Source organism: Danio rerio, chromosome 5 (assembly GCF_052040795.2).
Source record: "Danio rerio strain M-AB ecotype USA chromosome 5, GRCz13ab, whole genome shotgun sequence".
Classification (NCBI taxonomy): Eukaryota; Metazoa; Chordata; class Actinopteri; order Cypriniformes; family Danionidae; genus Danio; species Danio rerio.
The window spans coordinates 9093719-9118512 of NC_141025.1; the positions used below are offsets into that span (position 1 = coordinate 9093719).

Here is a 24794-nt window from a genome sequence, read left to right on the forward strand (position 1 = left end):
GTTCTAATAAAAATATTGAGTGTTAAATATTTCTGACCTCATTCTGGCTTTCGCTTGCAGCCTGTTTTTCCTGCTGATAGGCTGATAAAGCGTCCTGGATCAAAGTGTTGGCTGAGAGTACATGGATGCCAAGAGCTGATGAAGAAATCAGGAAGATCAGGTATTATTCTGATGCACCATTACACTAATACTACAATGAAGCATTAACTCCTACTGCTGCTGATCCTGGAGAGGCAGGTGGTTTTGCCAGAGAAGGTTTTTCCCAGCATGCATGCCCTGATGGTGAAACGGGGAAACAGAGGAGGAGGAGTGCTGACGGTGGGTGGGACAATCATGTTCCGTAGACGGTTCAACACATGATCCAGAATATCACTATTCTCTGCATTGGTTTGTCTCTCGGTTTCTGCATCTAAAGCCCACTCGCCTATCATGGCCTGAAGAGAACAGACAGAAATGCAGTACACTTGTTTGTTTATTTGGATCAGTAAAAATAAAGCTACAATTACTCAGTTTGTCCTTACCACATACTCATCGTAGTCTTGATTGTTGAGTATCTGGAGCTTCTCAAGCTCAATGATCTGCTCTGGTGTGGGTTCAGTAGGTTTAGGATCCACACAGGCCACTTCATACAGCGGCTTCCCACTGTAAAACAGCTCCATCCACTCCTGCATCAGCTTCACTGGTATCAGACTGAGGAAATGTGTAGATAAGGAATGAGAAAAAAAAGTCATTTTTAAATACCAAATTCATTAAACAAAATATATATTCATAAATTGAAATGGCATAATATTTAATAAAATAGAATGAAATAATATAATATAGCATAAAATAGAATTGCATTAAAATTGTATAAAATAAAATCGTATAATTAAAAAAAATTGCATTATATAAAAAACATTAAATTGCATAAAATTGCATAAAAAGGCCTTGTTCATTAAATAAAACATATTCATAAATTTAAATAGCATAATATTTCATAAAATAGAATTTAAGTAAATGAAATAGCATAAAATAAAAGCTAAAATTGCATATAATAAAAATAAAATAGCTTAAAATTAAAAATAAAATCGCATAAAATAAAATAAAAAAAATGAACTTGCATAAAAAGGCCATATTCATTAAATTAAATACATATTCATAAATTTTATTTGCATATTATTTGTTAAATAGAATTTAATTTTAAAAAATTGCACAAAATAGAATTACATTCAAACTGCATGAAAAAATTGTTATAAAATAAAAATAAAATTGAATAAAATAAAAAATAAAAAAATTACATAAAATACAAAAAAATGCATAAAATAAAAAATTAAATTCCATAAAATGAAAAAAATAAAATGAAATAAAATAAAATAAACTCATTTATGTATGTATAATATCTGGGGTGAGTAATATATATTTATTTTAATAATATACATTTATTTTAATAAAAGGATGCATTTAATTTGCTAAAATGAACAGTATGCTTTTAATCCTGATAAACAGAGATATTTATTGAGCGACAAAATATCATATTTTAATGATTTCCGAAGACTGTGTTACACTGTTCATTCTTCTTTGCCATCTCATAAATAAATGACATTTAAAAATATTTTGCAAGGCATAACATTTAGTTTAAATTGTAAATTTCAATGTAAAAATATTGCAGTTTTTTATTTAATAAATGCATAAACATTTCAAAAACATAAAAAAGTAAACAGTAATCTCTACATAAAACAAAAGCACAATCATTTCAGTTCATTTATAATGTACTATAAAAGCACCTTAGTTTAAAACAGCAGCAAGGTTTTTTTATATATATATATATATATAAACAGTGACATAAATACTTGGCAGTGAGAAGTCGATATTCTCCAGCTTTGGTTGCCAGATCAACAATCTGTCCCAGAATGTCCCTGCAGATACCAAAGTGCTTCTGATATCGAGCTTGAGCGCGTTCTTCAGCCAGCTGTTTGTGCAGCTCATGCTCTATCCTGAGCTGTTCACTGCGCTCCAGACGCTCCTGCTGAGCGAGAACCTAAAGAGACGATCAGAGGGTTATCAGCTCAACTCAAATTAAAACGTATTAATCTGATATAAATCATCCATGCATGATCCCTCACAGCTTCTCTATCCAAGGCCTCCTGAAAGTCTCGTTGGCGGCGTTCCTGGTATTGTCTCTCCTGAAAGATGCGGTTTTCTCGAAGCACCTCTTTCTGCTGTTTAATCTGCATCAGCTGAACTGTGATCCTTTTCTCCTGCTGTGTCTGACGCATCAGTCGGCTGACCATTTGTTCTTCTCGCAATGCCTCCTGCAGGAATAACATCAATGCAACAAGCAGATATGATCAACATGCAATTTCTAAACGTTGTGACAACATTTACATTTTCTGAAATAATGTGCTGTATTATCAGACTTCTTTTAGCACTATACAGAGTCCTTCTCTTGGTTTAGAGCACAGGTGTGCCAACTACGGCCCGCTGAACACTTTCATCCGGCCCACGAGGGAGTTGATAAATGCTGCTTCTGAGTAACCGTTTTGTTTCAGAATTAGTAAAATTAATGATATAATACAAGCGAACACCATTTGATGGCAGTATTCCACATGGTGCAGTTAGAGCAACCAGTAGAACTAGAACACACTCTCGGATATTAAGATGCACTTGACCGTTAATGACTGAAGATGAGTCAGGCAAAGACAAATAGACTCCGAATGTCGTGTGTTTAAGGAAGAATGGACAAAAAAATACTTCTTCACCAAGATCGGACAGAAAAAGGAAGGTCTAATAAGTCAAGAAAGTATTACTGTTTTTAAAGACCACAACCTAAGGGGCTGATCACACCAAACGTGCATTTACGTTCCAAAGATGCAAGGTGCACCGCACTGCCTTTTCTGTTAACAAGATAAAAGGAGCGTGGTGCGCTTTATTTACGTCATTAGATAACGACTGAATCAGCTAGGTATTTTGCGAAAGTGTTGCTGTTGATATTAATATGACTTTATTTTCAGGCTCATTGTTTACATTAACACACTCATAATAACATGACTTTGAATAACAAAGACTAATATACTTCTTCCGTTTTATCTCATGATAGTTTTATAATGATTGATATGAGCATATTAATACAAGTTCGAATGAGATTGTTGTGAATTTGACTCAAATTATATAATAATTGCGGGTTAAATGTGTTAATTGTTGTCATAGAATGTATTTTCCATGCATACATCCACTTTAAAAAGTTATTTTATCAAAGATTTGTGGTTTTATCAAGTTTTATGATAATTGATCTGTATATTCTAAAAGCAGTGCAAATTAGATTATTGTAAATTTGACTGAATAATAAACTAGGAATTAATTTTAATGTGTTAATATGAGATTTTTTCTATCAGACAATATCTTTTCTATTCTCCACTGTAAAAGTTATAACATCATCATTATTAATATATTTTATAGGAGATTATTTTATTGATTTATGATGATTGATAAGTGATGATAAATATAAATAGCAGTGCAAATTCATTTGACTTGTAAATTTGACTCAATAATAACTATTAGTAAAATCAGTTTTGCGTTAATGTGACATGTTTCTGTCCCAGATTACATGTTTCATGCCACTGTAAATAAGTTATTTTTTGAAGGATTTGTCATGTGGCCCTTTACTTGGTTTGCAAAATGTGATGTGGCCCTCGGGTCTAAAAAGTTTGCCCACCACTGGTTTAGACTGTCATATCTTTCTTTTTCTGTCCAGGTGATCTCATACAGCCTCTATATAATATTCATGCCTGGACCCTCTGGAGGCCATTTTAAGCCCATGTTTCAGCTGTTTTCTTTCTTCAAATAGGATTTCCCTGCAGTTAGCGGATCATTATCATGCTGAAAATGAAAACAATCACCGGCACTTTCAACATTTACAATTCCATCCATTCAGACAATATTGCTAACAACACTGGTTAGAAATGCAGCTTAAATGAGGACAAAAAGCCTCTCTCCAACATTGCTTTCACGTTTTAAACCAGTGGTCACCAAACTTGTTCCTGGAGGGCCGGTGTCCTGGAGATTTTAGCTACAACCCTAATCAAACACACCTGAACAAGATAATCAAGGTCTTACTAGGTATACTTGGAACACAGGTGTGTTGAGGCAAGTTAAAGCTAAACCCTGCAGGGACACCGGCCCTCCAGAAACGAGATTGGTGACCATTCTTAAGCCATTAAACCAAGATAATTCAAACTCTAACCTAACTCCCATCCTAAAAAACAGTACATCAACTGAATTTATTCTCCCTTTATAAATCTCATATATCCATTTTATCAGGGGTGGCCAACCCTGTTCCTGGAGAGCCACCTTCCAGCAGATTTCAGTTGCAACCCATATCAAACACACCTGCCTGTAATTATCACGGGGTGTTCAGGTCCTAATTAATTGGTTCAGGTGTGTTTGATATGGGTTGCAACTGAAATCTGCAGGAAGGTGGCTCTCCAGGAACAGGGTTGGCCACCCCTGCATTATATCATCAGTAAAACAACAGATTTAATGTTGGCCTGCAACTTTTGCACAGTACTGCGTTTATTTTTTTATTATTTTTTTAATAAATAAAATTTGCAAAAAATTATCATCTTCAGAGTTCTCTGACTTTGTTAAGCTCATATTTAACAAAGAAAAAATACCTTCACTTTATTTAGAGAGGCATACATTGAAGAAATGTGGAGTATTTTCTGATATTTAATTGGTGATAAAATTATGAAATTCTTTATAACAAAGTTTGCATGTAACTATCAGTTCCCTTTACCTGTATCTACAACTACCAACAATAAGTTTAAACAAATACCAATTAAATATTCATATTTGATATACACATTTTGACATGATTTTCCAAAAAGGTCATGTATTGATAATCAAGTAATATTTGCTTTAGCCCTGTAAACATTCTTCTTGGAATATAATATAAAAGTCCCTCATATTTACTTTATAAAAACTTACATATTTTAAATTAAAAAAGACACATAAACCATGACCTCAATGTAAAATATTGTGATCACCTGCTGAGCCTCGTGAGCCTGCAGTTGCTCCATCAGCGCTCGGCGTCTCCTCATCTCTCTCTGTTCCCGTGCAGTGGCGTCTTCCTCCAGACGCTGACGGATGTTCTCGATGTAGTCCTTGTTCCACTGAGCTTTGTCTCCTGTACTCATCGGCTGTGTCACACGACCACTGTAAACCCAGGTCAAGTTACACGCACAGACATTCACTGAATGAACTGTACGTTATATCTTTGCATATATTCGTATATTTTATTAATATTCATAGATTTCCTGCATTATGCAAACAAACCTGAAGAGTAAAGCTCCACCTTCAGGAGGAAAAGTGGTCTTCTTTTTTTTCTCAAACTGTGCTATCTCACGATGAACATGCTGAAAATCACACAGAAGGTTGTCACTAAACACAGCCAAATGTCTTCAAAACAATCTTGCCTATTTTTTTCTTTCAAATTTATTAGTCTATAGTGTTTTTTATTAGTGAAAAGAACTTGTCAATAACATATGTATATAAATTTACAATTTCTAATTATCAAAAAGAAATTGGAACTAGTTTTTAATTTAATTTAATTTTAATTTAATTTAATTTAACTTTATTTTAAATACCAAAAAAAGTTTTTCGAATATTATCTTTCATGTAATCAGGCACGTGCACAGAGAGGGCTCAACCTGTACAGTACACGTGCCCTTTTTTCTCTTGGATATAAAGTGCCCTTCCGAAATGAACTAAAGTGCATGTTCATGCATGTTGCATGTTCTCCCTGTGTTCGCGTGGGTTTCCTCCGGGTGCTCTGGTTTCCCCCACAGTCCAAAGACATGTGATACAGGTGAATTTGATTGGCTAAAACTGTCCGTAGTATATGTGTGTGAATGAGTGTGTGTTTGTTTCCCAAAGATGGGTTGCAGCTGGAAAGGCATCCGCATGTGTTGGATAAGTTGGCGGTTCATTCCACAGTGGTGACCCCGGATTAATAAAGGGACTAAGCCGAAAAGAAATGAATGAATGAGTTATATAATTTTCTATTATAAAATTGACGTCTGAATAATTTAAATTTGGCTAAATTGAATTCACTATTTTCCCCTTTATGTTAAATTGTTGAGTGTTTCCCTGGCCCAAGATAGGGGAGTCATGTAACACTGGCAATAGGTTTCTGACACTTGCTAAAAACAAGTGGCCGACCAATCACATTATCAGAGTCATCTCACCAATCAGAGCAGAGAAGGCTCTCAGAAAGGCGGGTTTAGAGAGAACAGATCCTTGAACAAACCATTTCAGACACTGTAGGTACTTATGCACTATTCTACGCCATTTTGTAGTATAAAAAGCGTAAGTAGCGCGTTCACACTGAAAACTAAAAATAATAAGTGCATTTTAATTACACGGACGATGCACTCATTCAACAGTTAAAATGAAGTGTGTCATGGTGAACACCTTACGCACTCAATGGCCGCTGCTTTACTCATGTAGTGGAAGGGCGCGGAGCTGCCCGGTGCACATGTTGGACAACTTTATTTATTTTGTATTGTAAAAGCAAAACTCTCCTACAAGAGTGATTATAGCACCTCTCGATGGTGAATGCGGTTAAACTCATGGCGGGTATTATTTGGTAGTTTGGACATTTATTTCACTAATTTGAACGTCAACAGGGAAATGGTTTGAATTTCCACTTAGTAAAAAAACATTGGTGTTCCATTTGGGACGACACCACATACATATACTATGCTGTTGAGTGTGTAAGTCTATAGTGCATAAGTGCATAGTGTGCCATTTGGGACGCAGCTGATGTTGCAGTAGATATAATTAGAAAATGTAAGTGTTTTATAGGATACCTCAATAAATAAAAACCTTTAAATCAGCACAAAAGAAGCATTTTAACAACAACAACATTGCTTTCATTATAATACTGAGAATATTTGAGGATGAATAAGCATAATCACTATTTCAAACTGCAAAAGTGTTGTTTACCTGAGCTTCTTGCTTTTTGCGAAACTGCTGTTGTTTCTCTGAAGCTCTTGACGTGTGAATGTGTGGAGGTTTTGGGATCTGGACAACAGCCGACTGGATCTGAATCATAATCTCATTTTGTTTTCTGCGTGCCTGCCGATGCTGAAAAATGACAAATCATAATATCATTCACAGCCTTCATTATTAGATGCTGATCAGTCAGATGAAGAGATTCGAATAGACCCCTCCAGGTTGGGGGTTGAGCATTGGACTAACAACCCACTTCGTAAAATGTTACGAAACCCCAATAAAGTGTGGCTAAATATCTACTTTGATATAAACAGCCCTGGGAGTAAGTAAAAAAAGTAAGTAAGTAAAATAATACCCATGATTCATGCCTTTTAGAAGAAAACAGTTTGATGCTACTGAGTCAAAAGTGTTTAAATGAATATAGCTTGGCAATGTTAGGTATGGTTTACATGTGAAGAGACAAACCTTTTCTATGTCCCTCAGTCTTCTCTCCTCCTGGCGTTTGAGCCGGTCCTCCTCCTTCAGCAATTCAGTCATCACTGAGCGGCTGAACATTTCTTGCCCTCTTTTATGAAAGCGCTTTGCGATCTTCTGCATCTTCAGATCCGCCTCACGCTTCACCACTGTTTTCAAGCGCTGAGAGACAAAGAAAACATGAAGATGAACATGATAAAAACAATTTAAGTACATCATTATGTGAAGACCGTTAGAAGTTAGAACTTTAAATGATTATATTGTAAGTTGGTTTGGTTGTTCTTTTATTGGTAAGGCTTCACAATAAGGTTGCATTAGGTAATTTATTTGCTTACATCCACAATGATCAGAACATTTCTTTCAGTATTTATTCATCTTTGTTATTGTTAGGTAATGAAAATAGTTGATCATCGTTAGTTCTTGTTCACTAACAGTGCATTAATGTTAACAAGCATGCTTTTGGATTTTTAATGCTTTAGTAAATGTTAAACTATGATTTGTAAGCGCTGTAGAAGTATTGTTTGGTATTAGTTCATGTCAGTAAATACATTAACTAATGAAACCTTATTATAAGTGTGATTCTTAATTTTCTGTACCACATGACTGTTCAAAAGATTGTTGTTTGATTCAGAAAAAAAATGAATTCCGATGTTTCAAAGAGACAGCAAAGGCATTTATAACGTAATAAAAGATGCATATCTCAAATAAATTCCTTTAAATACATTTTTATTGATTATGGAATCCTGAAAATAAATTATCATAATTTCCACAAATAACAACACTTAATCACTTAATATATATATATATATATATATATATATATATATATATATATATATATATATATATATATATATATATATATATATATATATATATATATATATATATATATATATAAGCAATTTCTTGAGCAGATAAAAATAAAATTATATGAAATATGAATAATAATGAAATTAAAATAAGTAATCAATCATTTAAATAAATATAAAGTTTAAAATAAATAAAAAATAAAATAAGATTAGAAATAGTTAAGTAGTTTATGTACTGTTCAAAAGTAGGGGGTCAGTAAATGTTTATATATATATATATTTCTCAGTCACTTTGGTGCATTTCTCACAACCCTATTTACATTTGCACAACATCTATTGTATTTGTCATAACAATTAGTCATTCATGCACATCATAATAGCAGTTTCTCATTCATTCCAACACATTGCAAATGCTTTTGGACATGCATCAATTGTTTTCACACAACTCTCTGCTGTTTATAACATTTTCATTTGCTTATGTCATGTCAGTCAAAATTAACTAAACTTGTGAATGCTGAATAGTCATTCCATATAAAACTAATAGTCCTCATTTCATTACTGAAGTCATTACATACACAGATGTTGAACTAGTTGTCAAAATTCAATTCAATTCAATTCAGCTTTATTTGTATAGCGCTTTTACAATGTAGATTGTATCAAAGCAGCTTCACATAAATGGTCATAGTAACTGCATCAGGGTAGTTCAGTTTTTAGTGTTTAAGATCAGTTCAGTTTAGCTCAGTTCAGTGTGATTTGAAATCGTTACTGAGAGTTCAAACACTGAAGAGCAAATTCATAGATGCGTAGCTTTACAGATCCTGAATCATGCAAGCCAGTGGCGACAGCGGAGAGGGGAAAAAAAACTTCATCAATAGGAGAGTGAAGAAAAAAACCTTGAGAGAACCAGACTCAGTTCGGCACGACCATTTTAATTTCTCTGCTGAAAAAAGTCTTGTGTAGAGCTGTCAAATCTGTCACTTAAGCGAATTTGATTTAAAAAAATTGTAATCTTTATTTTCCTGAAAATGTCTTTTAAATTACAGTTTTTCTCAGTCACTTTGGTGCGTTTCTCACAACACCAGTGCATTTCTGTACAAAAGGTAATGCATTTCTCAAAACAATTAGTGCAAACTGCAAAACCTAGCTCATGCTCAAAATAGATAGTTCATTCCTCAAAAGCAAGTATTGATGTCAATGAAAGTGTCAGTGTCATCAAATGAAAAGTCCTGACACCATTGTTTATGAACAAGATAGTCAAATGGCTTTGTCATGTTTTTATTATGAGTTTACTCTGGAAATTTTTTCACTGAAAAAAAGTCAGATTTTAGTGACACTTCCTGAAAATGCTCAAGACAGCACTATATACTATTTGCAGAGCCATTTGAAAACTACAGTAAAGTTGGACATCACTGCATTTAGTGAGGTATCGGAGTACAAGACACTGAATATGTATGTTTCACATTTTTACTCTGCATTTGCTCTTTACAATCCTAACTTATTCACAGCATTGTGCAGAAGAATAAACACACCCTTATTTACAACAAACATAAACTCCCTTTGGGTTGAACTGTGCACAACTGTAAACAATATTGCAGTACATATTGGAACTGAACCTACAACAAACACAGGTCTGTAAATCATTCATCAAATTGTTCAATTAAGAAGAAATTTTCAGGAAAATAAATATATATATTTTTTTTATATAAAGTTTGCTTGACAGATTTTGACATCAAGTTCAACATTTTTGTATGTAATGACTTAAGTAATGAAATGAGGACTATTAGTTTTATATGGAATGAATATTCAGCATTTACAAGTTTAGTTAATTTTGACTGACTTGACATAAGCAAATGAAAATGTTATAAAAAGCAGAGAGTTAAATGAAAGCAATTGATGCATGTCCGAAAGCATTTGCAATTTATGGAAAGGAATGAGAAACTGCTACTAGGATGTGCACAAATGACTAATTGTTTTGAGAAATGCATGACCTGTTGTGCAAATGTAAATAGTGTTGTGAGAAATGCACTAAAGTGACTGAGAAAAACTGTAAACAATTTCATGAATGATTTACAGACCTGTGTATGTTGTAGATTCAGTTTTTAACATGTACTGTGATATTGTTTACAGTTGTGCACAGCTCTAACAAAGGAAGTGTATGCTTGTTGTAAATAAGCATTTAATCCTTTGCACAATGCTGTGAATAAATTGGAATTGTAAAGAGCAAATGCAGTAAAACTGTGATACATATTCAGTGTCTTGTACTCAGATATCTCACTAAATGCAGATGTCTAACTTTACTGAAGTTTGCAAATGGCTGTGTAAATAGTATATAGTGCTGTCTTAAGCATTTTTAGGAAGTGTCTCCAAAATCTGACTTTTTTGCAATGGAAAACATTTACAGAGTGGACTGTCATAATGAAAACATGATAAAGACACTTGACTATCTTGTTCATAAACAATGGTGTTAGGACTTTTCAACTTGATGACACTGATACTTTGATAATTTCAATGACATCAATTCTTGCTTTTGAGGAATGAGCGATCCATTTTGAGCAAGTGACACACTTTTGCAGGTTATCAACTAGGTTTTGCAGTTTGTACTAATTGTTTTGAGAAATGTAAATAGTGTTGTGAGAAATGCACCAAAGCCACTGAGAAAAACTGTAACAGGCCTGCACTGAAATATTTAAAACAGTAAAGACATCTTTTACATGTGATGTTTTAGCAGTGATGCTAATCAGGAATGTTTTTTGTGCATCAAATCATCATAGAATCATGATTTATGAAGTATCATGAGACAGTTATGTAGCGGGATAGTCAGCTTTGCAACACTAATACAATTTTAAATATTTGGACAGATGAACAGGACAATAGATATACACATGGAGGGATGGATGGAATGATAGATAGAATGACAGAAAGAACAATAGAGATAGACAGAACAAAAAAATAGAATGACAGACAGAATGAAAGACACCGACAGATAAGATAGAACGACAAATAGAACGACAGATAGATAAAATGAGAGAATGACAGACAGAACGATAGATGGATGGATCGACAGACAGACAAAGATAGATGGATAGATGGATGGACGGACGAATAGACAGACAGATGGATAGATACTAGACGGACAGACAGACAGACAGACAGATTGATAGAGTGTAATGGAAATTTATTTATATTCATTTTTCAGATGTGTATGCATTCTCTGTAATGCCTAACGTTTCTATATGTGTGACCACTCTGTCCTTTGTCCTTCATTCCATGCTTTATCTTGAAAGACTGTTTGGTATATGGTGTGAAAGGGGCATGGGTCAGATGGGCTGAAACACCTGTTGCAAACATGGTATGGTGTGAAAGGGGCATGGGTCAGAGTGGAGAGACAGCTAACGTAAACATGGTATAGCCTGATTAGAAGAGACCTTGTAAGCAGTACAAGGGAGAAACCAGATTTAATAGAGAGCACACTCTGTATTCAGTGTCTCACTCTGCAGAAACTGTTGTTGCTGTATAATTGTGACCTTCTTTATAAAGAATACAACTTTGAAAAGACAACCCGGGTAAGACTTTGTCTTCTTTACCGCAGAGAAAGGATGGATGGATAGATGGATGTTTAGACAGGCTTATAGAGAAATAAATGGATAGATGGATGGATGGATGGATGGATGGACAGGCTGACAGAGAAATGGATGGATGGATGGATGGATGGATGGATGGATGGATGGATGGATGGATGGATGGATGGATGGATGGATGGATGGATGGATGGATGGATGGATGGATGGATGGATGGATGGATGGATGGATGGATGGATAAATAGATAGATAGATAGATAGATAGATAGATAGATAGATAGATAGATAGATAGATAGATAGATAGATAGATAGATAGATAGATAGATAGATAGATAGATAGATAGATAGATAGATAGAACAAAGGATGGAACGATAGATGAAAACAGATAGATAGATAGATAGATAGATAGATAGATAGATAGATAGATAGATAGATAGATAGATAGATAGATAGATAGATAGATAGATAGATAGATAGATAGATAGATAGATAGATAGATAGATAGATAGATAGATAAAAACAGTTGACAGACAGACAGACAGACAGACAGACAGACAGACAGACAGACAGACAGACAGACAGACAGACAGACAGACAGACAGACAGACAGACAGACAGACAGACAGACAGACAGACAGACAGACAGACAGACAGACAGACAGACAGACAGACAGATAGATAGATAGATAGATAGATAGATAGATAGATAGATAGATAGATAGATAGATAGATAGATAGATAGATAGATAGATAAAAACAGTTGACAGACAGACAGACAGACAGACAGACAGACAGACAGACAGACAGACAGACAGACAGACAGACAGACAGACAGACAGACAGACAGATAGATAGATAGATAGATAGATAGATAGATAGATAGATAGATAGATAGATAGATAGATAGATAGATAGATAGATAGATAGATAGATAGATAGATAGAACAAAGGATGGAACGATAGATGAAAACAGATAGATAGATAGTAACCTTACTGACCAAACATATAAAAATATGTATAATTTGCAATAAATATCACATTTAGAATATCTTTTTAAGCAATAAGTTTTCCAATGTCCGTAATACAACCATAAGACACTTCAAGAAGCCCTTGAGGCAGACAGAAGAAGTGAATGTGGAGTTTCTATTAATGGATCACCTCAGTGTAGATGCTGTTCTCTATGCGGTGTAGGCGGGCCGTGGCTGCAGGCTGCATGACCTCCATGGCTGTGGCAGTGAGTCCTGCTCTCTTCTTTCTCTGCAGGAGTATGTAGAGTTGGTACAGCAGGCGAGTGGCCGCTCCATGCCTGCCCAGCATCACCGCTTTAGCCATGGTCAGATCAAAGGGCACGGTCAGCAGCTGCAGGGTGGGCTCAATGCGAGTGAAGTTATTTAGCTTGGCATTCGATGTGCTGTGGAGTGCAAGTGCATGCTAAAAGAATTAATTAATGTGTTACAAATGTATTTTGGCTGTAATGATATTAATAAAGACATCTATATCTATAGCAAACAGACATACACTCACCGGACACTTTATACACCTGTCAAACGGCACGCAAATTTCTAATCAGCCAATCGCATAGCAGCAACTCAATGCATTTAGGCATGCAGACAAGGTCAAGATGATCTGCTGCAGTTCAAACTGAGCATCAGAATGGGGAAGAAGGGTGATTTAAGTGAATGTGGCATGGTTGTTGGTGCCAGACGGTCTGGTCTGAGTATTTCAGAAACTGCTGATCTACTGGGATTTTCACGCGCAGCCATCTCTAGGGTTTACAGGGAATTGTCTGAAAACGAGAAAATATCCAGTGAGTGGCAGTTCTGTAGGTGCAAATGATGAGTGATGCCATCATGATGGGCCTTGTTAATGCCAGAGGTCAGAGGAGAATGGCCAGGCTGTTTCCAGCTGATAGAAAGGCAACAGTAACTCAAATAACCACTCGTTACAACCAAGGTCTGCAGAAGAGCATCTCTGAATGCACAACCTTGAGGCAGATGGGCTACAGCAGCAGAAGACCACACCGGGTGCCGCTCCTGTCAGCTAAGAACAGGAAACTGAGGCTACAATTCACACAGGCTCACCAAATTTGTACAAGAGAAGATTGGAAAAATGTTGCCTGGTCTGACGAGTCTTGATTTCTGCTGTGACATTTAGATGGTAGGGTGGGAATTTGCCTTAAACAATATAAAAGCATGGATCCATCTTGCCTTGTATCAACTGTTCAGTACTCAAATGGCCTCCACAGTCACCAGATCACAATCCTATAGAGCACCTTTGGGGTGTGGTGGAGTGGAAGATTTACATCATGGATGTGTAGCCGACAAATCTGCAGCAGCTGCTTGAAGCTATCATGTCAATATGGAGCAAAATATCTGAGGAATATTTCCTGTCCCTTGTTGAATTTATGCCACAAAGGAAGGCAGTTCTGAAGGCAAAAGTGGGTCCAACCCGGTACTAGTAAGGTGTACCTAATAAAGTGGCCAGTGAGTGTATACATATATTAGGTGTGGATTGGTGTAAAATAATATTTAAATAAAATAATAATATATACAATTTTAGTGATAAAATAATAAAATAAAATCTTTCAGATAATGATTTCAATGTTTGAAAATCTGAATTATTAAACAATTAAATATTATTATTTTTTTTACTCATCTGAAGTTAGAAAATAGGTATTGTGTTGTCTAAAAATTAAAACATGCCACAATTGTTTTTAGATTTTATTTTTGTTAAAGTGTGTGTTTGCTTTTTGCACACTTTTGGCATGGTGTTTTTTCCCACACACCCATAATTTCTTTAGGTGTGCTGAACATCTGATTGTTAGTTCATTTAAATGATCTAAATGACAGTTATGTTGCAATTTTTATTATATTCTAAATTACTGATTAAATTTTAGCCAGATCTTATTAGATTGTGTTTTATGTTAACATAAAACATGTTATCAAACATCATATACAAGCTGTTTGCATTAAATACGAAAAGATGGCATGTTTATATATATATATATATATATATATATATATATATATATATATATATATATATATATATATATATATATATTATTATTATTATTAGTATTACTAAAAATATTCTGTACTTCAAAACAATTTATAAATCAATACTTAGTGGAATAAACCTCATTTTCATTGTTTTTTTATTTTCAAAAAATCATTATTATTAATACTATTTTACCATGTTTTGCTCTATATAACAATATCTTCACCTGGAATTTTAAATAAATTATACCATACCTTTAAAAAATAATTTAAATATGATTAACGTGTGTAAAATTCAAACAAATAAATAAATGTTAATCCACACATACTTTTGTTTTGAGAACAGATGGAAATCGTCTTGTAGCTCATATCTGTAGAGGATCTCTCCTATCAGATAACCGTTTGAAAAATCCCTGGCAAATGAATGCGGCTCTGCAATAAAAACATGTACAAGAAGAACAGTTAAAGTTATTTGCTGTCTGTCATTTATTAGCGATAATGCTCATTAACTTGTTTGCTAACGGCTTTCCCCAAACTTACAAAACAAACAAACACTTACCGACGACTTTTGACAGCCGGAGCTCTGAATTCAGCCACTGACAGATAATGTCTGACATTCTGAACGTTTAATTATCTTCAGTTAATTCAATTATGTTTATATTATTATGCGAGAATAATCTAGAAAGCGGTGCCGTTCATTTTGTTTTTGGGAGTGTCTCGTTTTGGCTTGGTGTTGCCACAGCAACCGGCCGCTCTGAGCACATTGGTCCAACCAATATTCCCTGAATGGAACAACAGAGCTGAGCTGTCCATTGAGGAATGAGTTGACTCGTTATTGTTTGTTAGCAATATGTTCTGAAAATGAAATAAAATAGCTCATAGATGAATAAACAAACCTGGGAGGTGCCAGGAAATTTACATGTAAAGGAAAATGTTCACGCACCTTCCATTAAAATGAAATCAAATTGGACAGTTTGCTATAAGGGTATAGTGAAGTTTAGAAGGTCAGAGAAATTTTATTACATCATTTATGACAAAAAGTAATCCTGTAGGCCAACTAAATAAAGTCAAATTAATAAACACAAGATCATTGCAGATAAAAGGAAAATATTCTTGCAATATCATTCAATCATAATCTTAGTCCCTTTACTAATCGGGGGTCGGCACAGCAGAATGAACCGCCAACTTACCCAGCATATGTTTTACGCAGTGGATTCCCTTCCAGCTGCAATCCATCACTGGGAAACCCCCATACACTCTTATACACACATACTATGGACAATTTAGCTTACCCAATTGACCTATAGCACATGTCTTTGGACTGTGGGGTAAACCGGACCACATGGAGGAAATGCCAACTACCCAACCCGAGGCTCAATCCAACGACCTTCTTGCTGTGAAGCAACAGCGCTACCCACTACGCCACGCACCCTCTTGTAATATGTTTTAAGATTAAATTAAACAAAAAGGACCATTTTAGACTGTAATAAGGGGGAATGAACATCAGAGTTTCAGAGAAACGTTCATGCACTTTCTTGAGAAATAAAATAAAATGAACCGAGTAAAATGTTTAGAGGATTTTTATTTATTGGCTTTACAGGGGTGATTTCAACAGTGGTACTGCTTCAGATGCAACAATAATCTCATACACATTTTAAGTGAATATGAACTATTTTGCTAGAGTTTGTTTGATAACGCATCTGTTTAATCTGCAACTAAAATGTCAACATTTCACTACACAATTATTAATCGTCCATGAGTGATTCTAGAGTTGCAGATACATTTGAGGTCTCCAAGATGAACCATCAAATATTTTTCAAAACATTAAACTGTTTTAAAACAAATTATATTAAGTGACTTTTTTTTTTTTTTAATTATGATTAAATGTTTATTTTTTGTCATAAAAATATGAACTCGTAACTCTCTGGCTTTTGAATCTTAAATTCAGCATAAATTTTATTACAAAACAAAGTACGCATGCACTTTCTTTTAAAATAAATTAGACAAAAAGATAAATCAGACAAAAGGAAAATGTTCTTGTAATTTCTTTTAGGATTAAATAAAACAAATAGGTCAATAATAGACTGAAATAAAGGAAAATTCACATTAGAGATTTAGAGAAATAAATACATTATAATATTATTTACTGACAAAGTGGTCAAGTATTTTCTTTAGAAATAAAATAAGCAGGAATTTGGATTTTAATAATACATGAGTAAATGCTGAATGATAATAAATGCTGCACAAGTATTGGTCGTTATATCTTGTTAGTAAATACATAAATAGCATTAATCAACATCAGTTAATACATTTAGAGGTTTTTCATATATTGGCTTAGGCGAGGTGATTTCTCGATGCAATATTTATCTTACACACATTTCTAAAAGAAATCTCTACTTTTGAATATAAACAATTTTTCTAGAGCTTGTTTAATAACACATCTGTTTTATTTGCAACTATAATGTCAACATTTCACTTCACAATTATTAATAGTCAACGAGTCATTCCAGAATTGCTGGTACATAATTTGTTCCCAAGATGAACCATCTAATATTTTTCAAAAAACATTTTTTTTTATAAAACAAACTATTTTAACACTAATTATATTAAGTTGCCTCTAAAAAAAAAAGATGTTTGTTTATTCATCGTGATGAAAATATTAACTCATAATTCTCTTGCTCTTTAATCTTACATTCAGCATCAATTTTATTACATGGTTTTAAAAAAACAAAATATTCATGCACTTTCTTTAAAAAATAAACTACACAAAAAGATAAATCGGACAAAAGTAAAATGTTCTTGTAATTTCTTTTAGGATTAAATAAAACAAATAGGTCAATAATAGACTGAAATAAAGGAAAATTCACATTAGAGATTTAGAGAAATAAATACATTATAATATGATTTACTGACAAAGTGGTCAAGTATTTTCTTTAGAAATAAAATAAGCAGCAATTTGGATTTTAATAATACATGAGTAAATGCTGAATGATAATAAATGCTGCACAAGTATTGGTCGTTATATCTTGTTAGTAAATACATTAAATAGCATTAATCAACATCAGTTAATACATTTATAGGTTTTTCATATATTGGCTTAGGCGAGGTGATTTCTCGATGCAATATTTATCTTACACACATTTCTAAAAGACATCTCTACTTTTGAATATAAACAATTTTTCTAGAGCTTGTTTAATAACACATCTGTTTTATTTGCAACTATAATGTCAACATTTCACTTCACAATTATTAATAGTCAACGAGTCATTCCAGAATTGCTGGTACATAATTTGTTCCCAAGATGAACCATCTAATATTTTTCAAAAAACATTTTTTTTTTAATAAAACAAATTATTTTAACACTAATAATATCAAGTTGCCTTTTTAAAAAAGATGTTTGTTTATTTATCGTGATGAAAATATTAACTCATAATTCTCTTGCTCTTTAATCTTACATTCAGCATCAATTTTATTACATGTTTTTTTTAAAAAAAAAAACTAAATATTCATGCACTTTCTTTTAAAATAAATGTCAACTAAATAAAATATAAGACCCTTTTTTTGTTAATTTAATAAATTGTTAATTTATTTTAAGATTAAATAACTTAGGCCAATAATTGACGGAAATAAGAGAAAATTCACATTTGAGATTTAGAGAAATAAATACATTATAATATGATTTACTGACAGAGAATTTAAGCATTTCAACAGAATTGAAATAAAAAAAATTAAGCATGAATTCTTAGACTGTTTTTTTAAATGTAAATGAGTTCACTGCACTTACAGTAAATGGCCTCCACAGTCACCAGACATCAATCCAATAGAGCACCTATGGGATGTGGTGGAACGGGAGATTCACATCATGGATGTGCAGCCGGGAAATCTGCAGCAACTGCTTGATGCCATCATGTCAACATGGACCAAAATATCTGAGGAACATTCCCAGTACCTTGTTGAATCTATGCCAAGAAGGATTAAGGCAGATCTAAAGGCAAAAGTGCTTCCAACCCAGAACCAGTAGGTGTACCTAATAAAGTGGCCAGTTGGTGAACTATAAATAAAAAGCATCCTATAGCAAATAAACATTTAAATGAGAGATTTGTGTGGGGTGTACTCACTGGCTGAGCACTGTAGAAAACCCTTTATACGAAACACACTGATATATATGATGATTTTCTAAGAGAGTATAAAAATATTACTAAAGCTTCTGCGTGGAAAACCAATAAAATAAAACTGCAAGCTGTGGTGAGTTTACAGAGGTAAAAATGAGGACAACTGACCTTGATGTTCATTTACGAGATCTGCTGCCATCCTGTCTGGGGAAAACAAAAGCTTTCTGCACATTACGACTGTGAATAAGGGGAAATGGAGTTTAGCGGTTCACAAAAACATCATCAGGGGATTTACTGACGAAGCAAAATATTCCTCAACATTTCACAACGGCGTTACAAAAATCCAACACCATATCCAAAAACAATCAACACAAGACTTTCGTGGGTTATCTGAATTTATTGTCTATAATAATACAGACTGCATAATATATTCTGTTAGTGTATTAGAGTATTCAGATGCCTGGATACATCTTTAAGTACACACAAACACACACACACTCATAGTGTTTGATATAATCCTCATTCGTAGCTCATCTCTCCTCTGTGAATGCGGAATCCGTCATGCATTCAAAGGCAGTGATATAACTTTAGTGTAGTATTAATTCATGTTAATTTGGGTGCAATATTCCCATTTGATGATCTTCATGCTCAAGAGAAAGTTTATTTACAGTAGTGTTAACATGGTATTTACATTAACGCCTCATACTTGTGTGAATCCACATCTTGTTTGAGTATGGAAGCTGCTCAAATTTAAACAGTGGGGGAAAATAAGCATTGAACACGTTGTGCTTTTTCCTGGGATTAATATTTCTAAAAGGAGCTGTTGACATGCACTGAAAAAAACCCCCATAATTTTACAGTTTATTTCCGGCAGCTGGGGTGCCAGAAAAAAAAAAAAGTAAAATAATGGCTGTTAAATTACAGACATTTACAGTAAAATAACAGATATTAAATTACAGAATTTTACCAGAAAGTTTAATTTAAGGAAATTTCTGTAGTTTAATATCTGTTATTTTACAGTATATTTCTGTAATTTAATGGCCGTTATTTTGTGTTTTGTTTCCGATTGAACCAGATTTTGGCAAAAACCCAAACAATACAAAGATCAAATTAAAACAAAACAAAAGAAATCTGAAAAAATGACACAGAGAAAGAGCTGAACTACTGAAATGTATTAAATACTTTATAGAAAAGGCTTTATTGGTGATGGCAGCTTAAAGACGCCTTTCATGTGGAGAATAAAGTCACATCCATTGCTCAGATGTGAGTTTTTTCAGACTTCAACAGTGTGTCAAAATCTAGATGGTTATGTGGTTCTCGTCAATCAAATCTGAGCTTTATTTGGTATTTTCTATTGGATTCAGGTCAGGTGATTGGCTGGTCCATTCCACAGCTTGATTTTCTTTCTCTGAAAGTATTAGAGTTTCCTTGGCTGTGTTTTGGCTCATTGTCTTGCTGAAATGTCCACCCTGGGTTCATCTTCATAATCTTGCTATTGTAGATGTTAGACTGAAGCAGCTGATATTCATTTATAATGAGGAAAAGTAGAGGGTTGGTGAAGAACTACTGAGAGATTTCAGCTGCCTTTCTACACCTAACTTTCTTCATGTGTTCAATACTTTTTTTAATTTCATTTTATTTTACAGAACTTAACTTGTAAACTAAATTGATTTGTTTTCTTTTCATATATGAATTTCTGGTGAAAATTTCAAGTCAACAGCATCTTTAGAAATATGTTTTCTGAAAAAAATGGTGACGTGTTCAATACTTATTTTCCTTACTGTATAAAAGCTGTGGGGTAAAAACAAGAGACTTCATATGGAAGAGAATTCATGTATTTAAGTAAAGGGTTTACTTTCTGTATAAATCTATTAGAATTTAGAGATTTTTAAAGAATATAAGGGAGAATTTAAAGATGTTTATAGAATTTATTCCGCATAAAATAACTAAAAATGTTTATATTTATTTTTAGAAAACACAATACAAATGTTTTAATTACAAAGCTTGATATTTTCAGGTAGAATAACCCTGATTTTCAATTACAACAAATAAAAAAACAATTGTTTGTCAAAACAACTGTAATTGTATGGGGAATAAATGCTTTTAAATCACATCATTTTTATTTGAAACGTCAAATAAATGTAACAAGACCATCATAACTAAACAAAACCTACACTACACTTTACGCTTGTTGTTTGTTCCGACCACCTACTCAAAATGATGTGAAACACAATTCTTGAGTTTGTTTTGGCACAACTTAATTGTTTTATGTTTAAAAAACTTGAATTGGTAACAATAAGTGAACTTAATTCCTTCAAGTTGTCCCAACACAAATTGATTGTGTGAATTTTGTAAGTGTCCACTCAAAAAATGACAAATAACGCTGCTTGTTCAACCTACTTATTTAAAAGGAGTTGAAACAACACAATCCTTAAGTTATTTTATTTTTAAGAAAACTTAATTGTCTAATGTTTAATCCACTTAAATTTGTATAAACAAAGAAGTTAATTCATTTGAGTTGAGACAACATGAAGCAATTGTGCAGAATTCAGCATTTTTTAGGGTAATTTTTTTAATTTTACACAAACTGATATATATATAATAATCCAGTAAATGCTAAAAAACAGACCATTTTACTGTGGTCCTTTCATTTTCCCCATAGCTGTATATGTTACATTCGTCTAACTTTCTCCCCACTGAGAATGTACACCTTGAGATGATTTTGATAGCCTGCATATAGAACATTAGCTCATTTTCCATTTGTACAGCTAATAACACGTTCATTTGGGCAACAAAATCCGCAGCTAAAGCTTTCTGAACACATTTCATTCAACACTTAAAAAAACACCAACAACAAAAAAAAATACATCTGTGCATTTCACATTCATACAAGCAAATAAAAAAATAAACATTAGTAGGCCTCAGTAACTGCACAGGTTACATATTAGTAACTAATCATCCCGACATAATAAAATCGTTCACAGTAGTGTTTTAAAGCTTAAGCAACAATAGACGCCGACCTCACTCATATTATTTAATCTCACTGCTAATAAAGTTCATCATCTAATGCCCTTTCAATCACAAGCCACAGTAGGAGTTTAATGGCCACTAATCTGATGCTCTGCAAAGTCAACAACAAATGGCATCGCAACCCGTTTGACTTCCCTACTGTGATGAGTCAATCAACATATTCAGTGAGGAAAAAAATATGGCAGAGTTTGACTTTTTATCTTAAAACTAAGGCCTGATATTGACAACATATTAAGTCTCGATATTTTGAAAGATTATTCTGATAATGATAGTTAAATAACAGTATTTTTGAATGAATAAATCAGCCCAGACTCATTAAAACTGCATACATCAGCCGATATTGTGTAAAACTTTAAATACGTTGCTCACAGTACGTTTCGTTGCACGTTTCAGATGACAATACCACTAGAGGGCGCTGTTTACATATATATATATATATATATATATATATATATATATATATATATATATATATATATATATATATATATATTTGCGAATCTGAAATGTGGTACTTTGAGTATGTTTTTTTTTTGTTAATTTCCGACAAAGGACCATTCAAGACTAACCACCAGATACCATTGACACTTTTAACTTGACCACACTCCATTAGGGGAACGCCCCCTTGGCAGGCAAAACCTTACTATATCCTACTGACTTCCAACTCACCGAGTGAGTGCATTTGGACAACTCAATACGATTTTATGTTTATGTAACCCACTGGTCCTATCGCACACAACTCGTTCTGACTTGGAATCGAACTGGTGATTCTTTGCACGAAAGTCGCTTACTCTAACAACGAGGTTAAAGACCATGGCATCTCACGTCTGTTGCTAGAGCACCTTTTGAGGTCAGAGGAGTGAGGTGTATATGCATAGCTCTTCACTAGCTGGCCTCCTTTACACTCACCCCCATCCCAGACGAGCCCCCACGTGGATCCCACTGGCCCTACCGCACCAAACCCGGTCTGAGCTGGGATCGAACCGGCGATTCTTTGCATGAAAGTTGGTTGCTCTACCAAGGAGGCTAAAGACCATGGCCTCTCGTGTCAGTCGCTGGAGCACCTTTTGAGGTCAGAGGAGCGAGGTTTATCTGCAAACCACTCTGCCAGCTGGCTTCCTTTACACTCAGCCCCACCTAAACTTCACTCCCATCCCGGACGAGCCCCCAAATGCAACTCACTGTTCCTACCGCACCAAACCCGGTGTTACGTTTGCTTGCAGAATGTATTTTGGGTATGTGTGCGCGCGTTTGTTTGTATGGGGGTGTGTTGTTTCATCCATGTGTTACAGGTACGAATGGCATTGGAGGATCTGCATTTTGTGCGGATGACGTTGGCCGCTGACGCTGGGTTTGCGCCACCAATTGGTGGTCGACGTAGCATTTAAAAGCCAAGCCCAAACTACAATAGTGATCTCTATCTCTTTCCATCTCTCGCTCCTTCTCCCTCTTACTCTTTCTGTGGGTCTCGGTGAGGATGCTCATGTCTAAAGTTTTGAGATCAGAAAGTGCAATGTGTTTGCTTGTGAACTTGTCCAGTTAACTGATATGTTTGAGTGATCCCTCGGAGAGGGTGTTGGAGTGAGTAAGTCGCGTGATGTACATATACAACACCGAGACTCATCTTTGTATTAGTTCATTAGGTTCAGGAGAATGTGCTGCTTTGTGTATGTTTTGTTTTTAGTTATAGTGTAGCTTAGTTAAGACATTTGGTACGTTGACGATGTTTCTTTTCATGCTTTTCTTTTCATATTGAGTTTAGTTTGTTGAATACAGTTAGTGGGTTTTGTTATCTTTATTTCTTTGATTTAAGCACATCTAACTACTTCCTCTCCCCCAGGAAATCCATCATTTATTTATTGTAAATATTTTTCTTTCACTGTATAATATATTTTCACTGGTTTCACTGGAAGTATGGGCAATAAATAATTGCAGTGATATTTGGTTTTCAAGTCATTTCTTCCTCCAACCTCTTGTCACACACACTAAACTATTGTATGTTATGTTACATACTCTTAATTTAACATTAACATCTAATCACCTCTAACGTCAGTCGCTAGAGCACCTTTTGAGGTCAGAGCAATGACTGTAAAAAATATGGACGACGCGACAGCCCTTTTTCCCATTGAACGCCTTGAGGGCAAAACGCCTGCTTGACGGGCACAAACTGTCGCAAAAGACTGCTGAAATTGGAGCCTTGACATGCGCAGAAGGACTGTCTGATGGAGCCAGAGGAGGAGCCGCGAAAATGAGCAGAGTCGAGCTTCCAACCAAACGCTTTATGTAAAATCAACAACGCCCCCCCGAACTTCTCAGCATGCGTTTGCTGTCATATCAACACAAATGGATGTAATAACGTTAACAAATATGAGGGTTTTATATATTCAATCACGCCAGCTCCAGGCCGCAGCGCATAACTTACTCGCGGCGTCGCGGGCTGATTCCGGCTCGCATGCGGCAGCGCCGGCTCGCTCGGCCGCCGCATCTGGCTCGATTGACTCGGGCTGGAATTGGGTAGTGAGTCCAGGCATCCGGAGTAGGTCCAGCAGAGGTAGTCAGTCTGAGGGGTAAGAGATAAGTCTCCGGCAGGCGAGAATCTAGCCGGAACTGTGTTTTGCTATATGGGTGGCTAGGCGTGTATCAGCAAACTAATAAAGCCCGAAAAAAGCCCTGAACTTAGCGAATAAACAGTGTTCCACCAGGATCATGTATGTCAGAAACTATAGTTTACTGCTGAGCTCATTTTGTCATGGTAAAATAACACAGAAATCGAATAATAACATTTCAGTCTACTTC

General features: G+C 34.6%; 1 protein-coding gene and 1 long non-coding RNA gene across 9 annotated transcripts in view; one reads left to right on the plus strand and one right to left on the minus strand.

Annotated features, from left to right (window-relative positions):
• The window catches only part of spef2 (sperm flagellar and cilia associated 2), a gene marked incomplete at its 3' end in the record, with an annotated part of 49273 nt that extends 33703 nt beyond the window's left edge, over positions 1-15570 (minus strand). For 4 of the 8 annotated variants that reach the window (NM_001443954.1, NM_001443952.1, NM_001443953.1 and 1 more), the window contains 12 exon segments: positions 38-135; positions 215-434; positions 522-690; positions 1830-2017; positions 2103-2291; positions 5022-5190; positions 5311-5390; positions 6982-7122; positions 7456-7626; positions 13016-13268; positions 15186-15288; positions 15416-15570. In NM_001443954.1, coding sequence (NP_001430883.1) covers positions 38-135; positions 215-434; positions 522-690; positions 1830-2017; positions 2103-2291; positions 5022-5190; positions 5311-5390; positions 6982-7122; positions 7456-7626; positions 13016-13268; positions 15186-15288; positions 15416-15473 — 1839 coding nt within the window. In that variant the 5' untranslated portion in view covers positions 15474-15570. 8 annotated transcript variants of the gene reach the window in all.
• A 97-nt stretch (positions 15571-15667) lies between these two features.
• LOC147843840 (uncharacterized) lies at positions 15668-20700 on the plus strand. The gene is made up of 2 exons (XR_015490960.1): positions 15668-16928; positions 17691-20700. It is a non-coding gene; the product is annotated as an uncharacterized LOC147843840 (long non-coding RNA).
• Positions 20701-24794: the final 4094 nt, after the last annotated feature.